The following is a 13,025-nucleotide window of genomic DNA, read 5'->3' on the forward strand; positions in this document are numbered from 1 at the left end:
GAGCCATGGCCGCTGAGCCTGCGCGTCCGGAGCCTGTGCTCCGCAACGGGAGAGGCCACAACAGTGGGGGGCCCGCGGAACAAAAAAAAAAAAAAAAAAAAAAAAACAGACATATTAACTGACCACAATGTATGGACCTTATTTGCATCCAAATGCAAATAAGTTCTTTTAAAAAAAGAAGGCGGCACTTGGGGAAACATGAATAATGACTGGCTATCTGGATTATTGCTATTTTCTTAGCTGTGATAACGAACTATAACTTTTTAAACAGGCCTTTTTACCAATAAGATATGATGTCTGGGATTACCTTCAAAATAATGGAGGGGGTATAGGTGATACAAGACTGGCCATTACTTGATTACTGAGGCTGACTGATAAGGAAATGGGAATTCATTAAATTCTACTTCTGTATATGTTTGAAGTTTTCCATATTAAAAGCAAACAACAACAGGAGTGCTGCTAGGATTTCAACCTAAATTACATCAAAACCTTGGAGAAAGTTGTGGAATTGTGGCCAGAGGACAAAATTTAGGGTCTTGGCTCTGCCTCTTCCTAACTACAACTTTGGATGAGACATACAGCTTCTCTTGGCTGTCAGTGACTGGCCTTGTACTAGAGGGGGATTCAACTTGATGGTATCGAGGCTCACTCCCAGCTTCCCTGGTCTATAATACAGTGAATCTGAACACTCCTAAGACCACCATTATTTTCCAAGAAGGAGCTGTTATCTGTAAGATTCCCTGTTTCATATAGTTTTTCAGAGAGAAAAGAAGTTGTCATTTATAGAATTCAAAACAATTCTGTTTGAAACAAATATATAGTTGGACTACTTGGTAAATATAATTACTTAACCTTATGTTAATCACAAATGCTTCAGGTCTGCTACATTCATTAAGGTTTTTAAATTTTTATTTGTATAGCCCCTAGAGATTGTTTACATTTACGATAACAATTACAAAACCACAACAGTTCTGTGGATATAAAATGCTCAGCGGAAGCCTATTAAAAACATTTAAAACCACAAATATCTTTTTTTTTTTTTTTTGGCCTCACTGACCAGGGATCTAACCCTGCAGTTCCTGCAGTGGAAGCACGGAGTCTTAACCACTGGACCGCCAGGGAAGTCCCCCAAATATCTAGCTTTTACACTTCAATGCTATCCATAAGAAGAAACATTTAAGCTGCAAACTTCTAATGAAACTATACCCCAGATTTTTTTTGGTATACCAACAACAACATGAATAACTCACTTTTTTGCTTAATCCAGGAAAAGTGATGCTCTGATAAGGGAAAGACGGGTCATCTACTATGTGCCAGTGGAGAACATTAAACTTATTAAAAGCCATGGCATCCTGCAAGCAAACATGTTAAAAATTTATATACCTTAAAACCACAATGAGATTATCAGCTCACGCTGTCAGAATGGCTATCATCAAAAAGAACACAACAAATGTTGGCAAGGGTGTGGAGAAAAGGGAACCCTTGTACACTGTTAGTGGGAATATAAATTGGTGTAGCCACTGTGCAAAACAGTTTGGAGGTTTCTCAAAAAAACTAAAAATAAAGCTACCATATGACCCAGCAATCCCCACTCACTCCTGGGTATACATAACTTGGAAAAAACACTAATTTGAAAAGATACATGCACCCCAATGTTCGTAGCAGCATTATTTACAATTGCCAAGATGTGGAAGCAAGCTACGTATCCATCAACAGAAGAATGGATAAAGATGTGGTGTATATATATATACAATGGAATATTACTCAGCAATAAAAAAAAATTTTGCTGTCTGCAACAAGATGGATGGACTTGGAGGGCATTATGCTAAGTAAAGTAAGTCAGACACGGATATGTATGACATCACTTATATGTGGAATCTAAAAAATACAACTAGTGAATATAACAAAAATGGAAGCAGATTCACGGATAGAGAACAAACCCAGTGGGGAGAGAGAAGGGAAAAAAATTACATACCACAGATATATTATACAATCCAATTTACTTATATGCATCCAGGATTATTTCCAATGTGTCTGTTTCCTTTTAAAATTTACTTTTTCAACAAGGGAACGATGTGAAGAATAAATTCCTTATCTTATATTCTTTACATGGCATGTTGCTTTTCAAAAAGCCTATACAGAATTCTTACTTATTCTAAACAGTAAGCTATAATAACTTTGCCCTATGGGAAGGGAGCAAGCTTATAAATTTCCAGTATTTAGGGGTTAGCCAAGAATGGAAAATAGTTCTTGGCTACCACTACTACTGTGTTTGGGAATGCAGCAGAGGAAAAAATGGGACTTGTAATTCCCATAATTCTGAGATTTGAGTGCCAACCCTCCCTTACAGATGAAAGAAATTCAGTAGAAACACAGTACAATTCTAATTAAAATTCTCAAATTTGGGGGGAAATTGACATTGATTTTATGTACACTCTGGAGGAACAAACAATATGCATATAAAATATAAAAGACTATAAGAAGATGAAAAATGATAAGGGAAGAGATTTTCCCTATCAGAGAATCAAAACTTCTCCTTATGATGTGGCCAAGATGGCAGAGCAGGAAGACCCTCCTGCTCACCTCCTGCCACAGACACACCAAAATTACAACTATTAACAGAGCAATTATTGATGAGAATGACCTGAAAACTAGCAGACAAGATTTTTCCACAACAGTATAAAGAAGAAACCACAAGGAGAGACCCACACCCCAGACTACGTGACCCACAAATGGGAGGATATCACAGTTGCAGAGGTTCTCCCCAGGGGGTGAGGAATCTGAGCCCACATCAGGCTCTGTAGCCTGGGGTCCAACACCAGGAAAACGAGCCCCCCAAAACATCTGGCTTTGAAAGACAGCAGGGCTTGCATATGGATGAGCTGGCAGGCTGTAGGAAACAGACTGTGCTCTTAAAAAGCATATGTAGATTCCTCTTCCAGTGTGGGAGGACAAGGAGTTCGCATCTCCCCACAACTAGGGCACCTGGCAGATGTTGGTGGGGGACCTCGATACCCAAGGAGATGGGAGGAACCCCCGAGCAACCGGGTAGTACATGTGGGGGAGTGAGGGGGGAGAAGTGGAGGCCGGACAGGACTGGCACCCCTGAGGGGTGGGTGGGAGAGGGGAGGGGTTCCCACACCTGGAGGGACCCTCAGGGGCTTGGAGGATCAGTGGGGAGTGTGCCTGGTGTTTCCCTGCCCAATCAGGCCTGGGGAAGCCTGCTGGGCTCCCGGGCCAGGGCCTCCGCTCTCTGAGGCCCCCTCCAGGCCACGTGGTTCCTAGGCGTGTAGGACAGAGGTGGGGAGGGGCCCCCTGGGATCCGAGGATCAGGGGAGATGTGGAAGGCAGGCGTTTCCCCCGCCCACTCAGGCCCCAGGAAGCCTGCTGGGCTCCGGGGCCTGGTCCTCTGTTCTCCAGGGCCCCCCTCGGGCCTCGCAGGTCCTAGGGGTGTGGGAGGGAGGGAGGAGCGGGGAAGAGGAGGCAGATGGTGGCGGAGGAACCCCCAGGACCGGAGGATCAGGGGAGGCCTGGTGGGCATTTCCCCTGCCCACTCGGGCCCAGGGAGCCTGCTGGAGTCCCAGACCTGGTCCTCCGCCCTCAAGGCCAGAGGCACTCCTGGGCCCCTCCTGCTGCATAGAACCTAAGCCTCACCCCCGAAGGGCCTTTTCAGCCCAGTGGGTCCTAAGCATAGGCCCTGCCCACCACCTAAACCCTGCCTCCCACAGCCAAGGCCTTTTCCAGCTTTTTGTTCCCTCCTCTTTTTTTGCTTTTTTACCTTCCAGTTGTTGTTTCATCCATATTTTTATATTTTTCTAACATATCTGTTAGTTTTCTAATCTTATTTTCTTTTTTACTCTTTGTTATTCTTCAGCTCCTCTTTTTTTTTTTTTGGCCACCCTGCATGGCTTGCAGGATCTTGGTTCACAAGCTGGGGGTCGTGCCTGAGCTCCTGTGGTGGGAGCTCTGAGTCTGAACCACTGGACTAACAGAGGACCTCAGACCCCAGAGAACTCACTGGAGTGAGGTCTCTCAGAGGTCCTCATCTTGGCACCAGGACTCAGCTCTACCCAACAGCCTACAAACTCCAGTGCTGGAAGCCTCAGGCTAAACAACCAGTAACACAGGAACACAATCCCACCCCAGAAAAAAAAAAAATGAGATGACAAAAAAATATGTCACAGATGAAGGAGCAAGGTAAAAACCTACAAGACCAAATAAATCAAGAGGAAATAGGCAACCAACCTGAAAAAGAATTCAGAGTAATGTGAGTAAAGATGATCCAGAATCCTGGAAACAGAATGGAGGCATGGATCGAGAAAATACAAGAAATGTTTAACAAAGATCTAGAAGAACTAAACAAATAAACACAGATGAACAACACAATAACTGTAATGAAAAATACACTAGAAGGCATCAATAACAAAATAACTGAGGCAAAAGAACGAATAAGTGAACTGGAAGACAGAATGGTGGAAATAACTGCCAAGGAGCAGAATAAAGAAAAAGGAATGAAAAGAATTGAACACAATCTCAGAGACCTCTGGGAGAACACTGAACACACCAACATTCGAATTATAGGGGTCCCAGAAAAAGAAAGGGTCTGAGAAAATATTCTAAGATTATAGTGGAAAACTTTCCTAACATGGGAAAGGAAATAATCACCCAAGTCCAGGAAGCACAGAGAGTCCCATACACGATAAACCCTAGGAATAACACACCAAGACACACGTAATCAAACAAACAAAAATTAAATTCAAAGAAGAAATATTAAAAGCAGCAAGGGAGGAGCTTCCCTGGTGGCGCAGTGGTTGAGAGTCCGCCTGCCGATGCACGGGATGCGGGTTCATGCCCCGGTCCGGGAAGATCCCACAAGCCGCAGAGCGGCTGGGCCCGTGACCCATGGCCGCTGAGCCTGCGTGTCCAGAGCCTGTGCTTCGCAACGGGAGATGCCACAACAGCGAGAGGCCCACGTACCGCCAAAAAAAGCAGCAAGGTAAGAGAAAAAATTACGTACAAAGGAATCCCCATAAAGTTATCAGCTGATTTTTCAGGAAAAACTCTGCAGGCCAGAAGGGAGTGGCAGGATATACTTAAAGTGATGAAAGACAAAAACCTACAGTCAAGATTACTCTACCCAGCAAGGATCTCATTCAAATTTGACGGAGAAATCAAAAGCTTTACAGACAAGCAAAAACTAAGAGAATTCAGCACCACCAAACCAGCTTTACAACAAATGCTAAAGGAACTTCTCAAGGCAAGAAACACAAGAGAAGAAAAAGTCCTAGAAAACAAACCCAAAACAATATATACAATGGAATATTACTCAGCCATAAAAAGAAACGAAATTGAGCTATTTGTAATGAGGTGGATAGATCTAGAGTCTGTCATACAGAGTGAAGTAAGTCAGAAAGAGAAGGACAAATACCGTATGCTAACACATATATATGGAATTTAAGAAAAAAAAAATGTTATGAAGAACCTAGGGGTAAAACAGGAATAAAGACAGAGACCTACTGGAGAACAGACTTGAGGATATGGGGAGGGGGAAGGGTGAGGTGTGTTAGGGCGAGAGAGAGACATGGACATATATATACTAACAAACGTAAGGTAGATAGCCAGTGGGAAGCAGCCGCATGGCACAGGGAAACCGGCTCGGTTCTTTGTGGCTGTCTGGAGGGGTGGGATAGGGAGGGTGGGAGGGAGGGAGACAAAGAGGGAAGAGATATGGGAACATATATATATGTATAACTGACTCACTCTGTTATAAAGCAGAAACTAACACACCACTGTAAAGCAATTATACCCCAATAAAGATGTTAAAAAAAAAGAAAAAAAAAGAAAAAAAGAAAAAGAAAATGGTAACAGGAACATACATATCAATAATAACCTTGAATATAAATGGATTAAATGCTCCAACCAAAAGACACAGACTGGCTAAATGGATACAAAAACAAGACCCATATACATGCTGTCTACAAGAGACCCACTTCAGACCTAGGGACACATACAGACTGCAACTGAAGGGATGGAAAAGATATTCCATGCAAATGGAAATCAAAAGACAGCTGTAGTAGTAATAATCTTATCAGATAAAACAGACTTTAAAATAAAGACTGTTACAAGAGATAAGGAAGGATACTACATAATGATCAAGGTATCAATCCAAGAACATATAACAATTGTAAATATTTATGCACCCAACATAGGAGCACCTCAATACATAAGGCAAATGCTAACAAGCATAAAATGGGAAATAGACAGTAACACAATAAGAGTAGGGAACTTTAACACCCCACTTACACCAATGGACAGATCGTCCAAACAAAATATATAAGGAAGCACAAGCTTTAAATGACACAATAGACCAGACAGATTTAATTGATATTTATAGGACATTCTACCTGAAAGTGTCAGAATACACTTTCTTCTCAAGTGCACAGAGAACATTCTCCAGGATGTTCAGATCACATCTTAGACAGATCACATCTTGGGTCACAAATCAAGCCTCAGGAAATTTAAGAAAACTGAAATCGTATCAAGCATCTTTTCTGACCACAGTGTTATGAAATTGGAAATCAATTACAGGAAAAAAACTGTAAAAACACAAACACATGGAGGCTAAACAGTGTACTACTAAATAACCAAGAGATCACTGAACAAATCAAAGGAGAAATTAAAAATTACATAGAAACAAATGACAATGAAAACACGACGACCCAAAACCTATGGGACACAGCAAAAGCAGGTGTTTTTTTTTTTTTTTTGCAGTATGCGGGTCTCTCACCATTGTGGCCTCTCCCGTTGGGAGCACAGGCTCCGGACGCGCAGGCTCAGTGGCCATGGCTCACGGGCCTCGCCGCTCCACAGCATGTGGGATCTTCCCAGATCGGGGCACGAACCCGTGTCCCCTGCATTGGCAGGCGGACTCTCAACCACCGCACCACTGGGGAAGCCACCAGCAAAAGCAGTTTTAAGAGGGAAGTTTATAGCAATTCAATCTCACCTCAAGAAACAAGAAAAATCCCAAATAAACAATCTAAACTTCACCTAAAGCAACTAGAGAAAGAACAAAGAAAACCCAGTCAGTAGAAGGAAAGAAATCATAAAGATCAGAGCAGAAATAAGTGAAATAGAAACAAAGAAAACAACAGCACAGAAAAATAAAACTAAAAGTTGGTTCGTTGAGAAGAAAAAGAAAATTGATAAACCTTTAGCCAGGCTCATCAAGAAAAAAAAAAAAGAGGATGCAAATCAATAAAACTAGAAATGAAAAAGGAGTAATCACAACTGACACTGCAGACATACAAAGGATTATAAGAGACTACTACAAACAACTATATGCTAATAAAATGGGCAACCAGGAAGAAATGGACAAATTCTTGGAAAGGTACAAGTTTCCAAAGACTAAACCAGGAAGAATTAGAAAATATAAACAAACCTATCACAAGTAATGAAATTGAAACTGTAATTAAAAATCTTCCAACAAAGTCCAGGACCAGATGGATTCACATGTGAATTCTATCGAACATTTACAGAAGAGCTAACACCTATCCTTCTCAAACTCTTCAAAAAACTGCTGAGCGAGGAACACTCCCAAATTCATTCTACGAGGCCACCATCACCCTGATACCAAAACCAGACAGAGATACTCCAAAAACGAAAATTACAGACCAATATCACTGATGAATATGGATGCAAAAATCCTCAACAAAATATTAGCAAACAGAATCCACAAACACATTAAAAGTATACACCATGATCAAGTGGGATTTATCTCAGGAATGCAAGGATTCTTCAATATACACAAACCAATCCATGTGATACACCATATTAGTAAATTAAAGAATAAAAACCATATGATCATCTCAATAAATGCAGAAAAAGCTTTTGACAAAATTTAACACCCATTTATGATAAAAACTCTCCAGAATATGGGCACAGAGGCAACCTACCTCAACATAATAAAAGCCATATATGACAAACCCACAGCAAACACCTTTCTTAATGGTGAAAAACTGAAAGCATTTCCACTACTATCAGGAACAAGACAAGGATGTCCACTCTTGCCACTCTTATTCAATGTAGTTTTGGAAGTCCTAGCCACGGCAATCAGAGAAGAAAAAAAAATAAAAGGGATACAAATTGGAAAAGAAGAAGTAAAACTCTCACTGTTTGCAGATGACATGATACTATACATAGAAAATCCTAAAGATGCCACCAGAAAACTACTAGAACTAATCAATGATTTTGGTAAGGTTGAAGGTACAAAATTAATGCACAGAAATCTCTTGCATTCCTATACGCTAACAACAAAAAAATCAGAAAAAGAAATTAAGGAAACAATCCCATTAACCATCATGACAAAAAGAACAAAATACCTAGGAATAAACCTACCTAAGGAGGCAAAAGACTTATACTGAGAAAATGATAAAACACTGATGAAAGAAATCAAAGATGACATAAACAGATAGAGAAACATAGCATGTTCTTGGATTGGAAGAATCAGTATTGTGAAAATGACTATACTACCCAAAGAAATCTGCAGATTCAATTCAATCCCTATCAAACTACCAATGGCATTCTTCACAGAATTAGAACAAAATTTTACAATGTGTATGGAAACACAAAAGACACCAAATAGCCAGAGCAATCTTGAGAAAGAAAAATGGAGCTGGAGGAATCAGGCTCCCCAATTTCAAAGTATATTACAAAGCTACAGTAATCAAGACAGTGTGGTACTGGCACAAAATCAGATATACAGATCAATGGAACAGGGTAGAAAGCCCAGAGATAAACCCACGGACATATGGCCACCTTAATTATGACAAAGGAGGCAAGAACATGTGATGGAGAAAAGACAGCCTCTTGAATAAGTGGTGCTGGGAAAACTGGGCAGCTACATGTAAAAGAATGAAATTAGAACTCTACCTAACACCATACACAAAAATAAACTCAAAATGGATTAAAGACCTAAATGTAAGACCGGACACTATAAAACTCTTAGAGGAAAACATAGGAAAAACACTCTTTGACATAAATCACAGCAAGATCTTTTTTGACCCACCTCCTAAAGTAATGAAAGTAAAAACAAAAATAAACAAATGGTACCTAATGAAACTTAAAAGCTTTTGCACAGCAAAGGAAACCATAAACAAGACGAAAAGACAACCCTCAGAATGGGAGAAAATATTTGCAAATGAAGCAACTGACAAAGGATTAATCTCCAAAATATGCAAACAGCTCACGGAGCTCAACAGCAAAAAAAACCCCAATTTTTAAAATGGGCGGGCTTCCCTGGTGGCGCAGTGGTTGAGAGTCCGCCTGCCAATGCAGGGGACATCAGGGGACATGGGTTCGTGCCCTGGTCCGGGAAGATTCCCACATGCTGCGAAGTGGCTTGGCCACTGAGCCTGCACGTCCAGAGCCTGTGCTCCACAATGGGAGAGGCCACAAGAGTGAGAGGCCCTAACAGTGAGAGGCCCTTGTACTGCAAAAAATAAAAATTAAAATTAAAAATGGGCAGAAGACCTAAATAGACATTTCTCCAAAGAAGACATACAGATGGCCAAGAGGCACATGAAAAGCTGCTCAACATCACTAATTATTAGAGAAATGCAAATCAAAACTACAATGAGGTGGCTTCCCTGGTGGCACAGTGGTTGAAAGTCCGCCTGCCGATGCAGGGGACACGGGTTCGTGCCCCGGTCCGGGAGGATCCCACGTGCCGCGGAGCGGCTGGGCCCGTGGGCCGTGGCCGCTGAGCCTGCGCAACTGGAGCCTGTGCTCTGCAACGGGAGAGGCCACAGCAGTGTGAGGCCCGCGTACCGCAAAAAAAAACCCAAAACAAACAAACAAAAAAAACAAAACTACAATGAGGTATCACCTCACACCAGTCAGAATGGCCATCATCAAATGCTGGAGAGGGTGTGGAGAAAAGGGAACCCTTTTGCACACTGGTGGGAATGTAAATTGATATAGCTTCTGTGGAGAACATTATGGAGATTCCTTAAAAAACTAAAAACAGAACTACCATATGACCCAGCAATCCCACTACTGGGCATATACCCTGAGAAAACCATAATTCAAAAGGACACATGTACCCCAATGTTCACTGCAGCACTATTTACAATAGCCAGGACATGGAAACAACCTGAATGTGCAACAACAGATGAACGGATAAAGAAGACGTGGTACATATATACAATGGAATATTACTCAGCCATACAAAGTAACGAAATTGGGTCATTTGTAGAGACGTGAATGGACCTAGAGTCTGTGATACAGAGTGAAGTAAGCCAGAAAGAGAAAACCAAATATCATATATTAACACATATATGTGGAATCTAGAAAAAATGGTACAGATGAACCTATCTGTAGGGCAGGAATAGAGTCGTAGACGTAGAGAACAGACATGTGGACATAGGGAGGGGAAAGGGAGGGTGCGACAAATTGGGAGATTAGGTTTGACATAAATACACTACCATGTGTAAAACAGATAGCTAGTGGGAACCTGCTGTAAGCATAGGGGGCTCAGCTTGGTGCTCTGTGATGTCCTAGATGGGTGGGATGGGGAGGGCAGGAGGGAGATCCAAGAGGGAGGGGATATGGGTATACATGTGGCTGATTTGCTTCGTTGCACAGCAGAAGCTAACACAACATTGTAAAACAATTATCCTCCAATTAAAAAACAAAACACATTTAAAATCTTACAGGCTCTGAGTCCCAAGTAAGAGGCAGTAATTTGTAAGGAGCCTGGGTCAGACTCACTTGCTGATCTAGCTTCAGAGAGGCAGGAGACAACTGGGACTCCCCCTGGGAGCAAAGACACCGGAGGGAACCACTTCAGGGAGCTTGTTGTACCACGAGGACAGTGGTGCTGTCAAGTGCTATTTTGGAGTCCTCCCTCTAGACTATCAACACCAGTGGCTTACTTGCCCACCAACAGGCCAGCACCAGTCCCAGGAACCCTGGTCCCCATAGCCAGGTGCCCCAAGACCCAGCTCTGCCCACCCACAGGGCAGCAGCCACCATAGGAGACGGGGCCTGGCAGCCAACTGGTCCAGGGACCAGCCCTGCCTATCACTGTACTCACAGTAGTCAGCCGTACCACAACAGAAGGGCCCACGCAGCCCACAGAGGGGACACCCCTAGAGGTGGCTCTGGTGACCACAGAGGAGTGCATTGCTGGGCCCCATAGGACATCTCCTACATAAGGCCACTTCTGCAATATTGAGAAATGTAGCTGACCTACCTAATACATAGAAATAAACAGAGAATTAGGCAAAATGTGGACACAGAGGAATATGTTCTAAACAAAGGAACAAGACAAAACTCCAGAAAAGGAACTAAACGAAGTAGAGATAAGCAATATACCCAAAAAAGAGTTCAAGGTAATGATCATAAAGATCCTGAACCTAAGAATGAACGAACACAGAATTTTAATAGACAGTTGGAAAATATAAAGATGAACCAAAAAGCTGCAGAACATAGTAAATGAAATTTAAAACACACTAGAAGGAATCAATAATAGATTTGTAGATAGAGAGGACCAGATCCGCAAACTAGAAGACAGAGTAGTGGAAATCGGCCAAGTTGAACAGAAAAAAATTTTAAATGAGGATAGTGTAAGAGACCTCTGGGACAACATCAAGGATAATAACATACACACTATAGGGGTCCCAGAAGGAGAAGAGACACAGGGGCAGAGAATGTATTTCAAGAAATAATAGCTGAAAACTTCCCTAATCTGGGAAAAAAAAAAAGACAGACATACAGTCCAGGAAGACAGAGAATCTCAAACAGGGTCACCCAAAGACAACCACACTGAGATACACTGCAATTAAAACGGCAAAAATTAAAGACAGAATCTGAAAAGCAGCCAGAGAAAAGCAACTAGTTACTTCCCAGGGAACTCCCATAAGACTGTCAGCTGACTTTTCAGCAGAAGCTGTGCAGGCCAGAAGGAGTGGCATGACAAATTCAGTGATGAAAGGTAAAAAAACTTTACAACCAAGAATATTCTACCCAGCAAGACTATCATTCAAAGTTGGAGGAGAGAGAGTTCTACAGACAAGCGAAAACTAAGAGTTCAGCACCACGAAACCAACTTTACAAGAAATGTTAAAAAGACTCTTCTAAGCAGAAAAGACCACAACTAGAAATATGAAAATTACAGAAGGAAAAATATCATTGCTGAAGCCAAACATACAGTAAAGGTAGTAGGTCAATCATCTAAAAAGCTAGCAGGAAGGTTAAAAAACACAAGTAAGAAAAATCATCTATATCCACAATAAGTAGCAATGGGATACAGAAAACAAAAAGATGTAAAATATGATGTCAAAAACATTAAGTGTGAGAGGTGGAGTAAAAACGTAGGGTTGTTAGAATGTTTGAACTTAAGAGATCGTCAACTTACAATAATCATGTATATATAACCTAATCATGTATATAAAACTATATATATATATATATGTATGTATATGTGTGTGTATCTCTATATATAGATACACATACACACACACAGTTAACTACAAACCAAAAATCTATTAATAGGTACACACACAAAGAAAGGAATCCGAACATAACACTAAAGACAGTCATCACATGGCAAGGGAATAGGGCAAAAGATGATGAAAGGAACAAAAAAGAACTATGAAAACAATCCCAAAACAATTAACAAAATGGCAGTAAGTACATAACCATCAATAATTACTTTAAAAATAATAATAATTACTTTAAATGTAATTGGACTGGGGCTTCCCTGGTGGCACAGTGGTTAAGACTCTGAGCTCCCAATGCAGGGGGCCTGGGTTCGATCCCTGGTCAGGGAACTAGATCCCACATGCATGCCACAAATAAGAGTTCTCATGCCACAACTAAGAAGTCCCACACCGCAACTAAGGAGCCTGCGAGATGCAACTAAAGGAGCCCACCTGCTGCAACTAAGATACAGGGCAACCAAACAAATAAATATTTTAAAAAAATAAAAAAGATTGGCTCTTTAAAAAAAAAAATGTAATTGG

At 41.4% G+C, this 13,025-nt stretch overlaps 1 protein-coding gene across 1 annotated transcript in view; it reads right to left on the reverse strand.

The window, feature by feature from the left end:
* HEXB (hexosaminidase subunit beta) overlaps window positions 1-13,025 on the reverse strand; it is a 37,586-nt gene that overhangs the window by 7,991 nt on the left and 16,570 nt on the right. The window contains exon 6 of the mRNA XM_007461610.1: window positions 1,251-1,352. Within this exon, the coding sequence (XP_007461672.1) occupies window positions 1,251-1,352 (102 nt within the window). The remainder of the gene's footprint in view (window positions 1-1,250; window positions 1,353-13,025) is intronic.

This window comes from Lipotes vexillifer, unplaced genomic scaffold (genome assembly GCF_000442215.2).
Source record: "Lipotes vexillifer unplaced genomic scaffold, Lipotes_vexillifer_v1.1 scaffold779, whole genome shotgun sequence".
Lineage (NCBI taxonomy): Eukaryota > Metazoa > Chordata > Mammalia > Artiodactyla > Lipotidae > Lipotes > Lipotes vexillifer.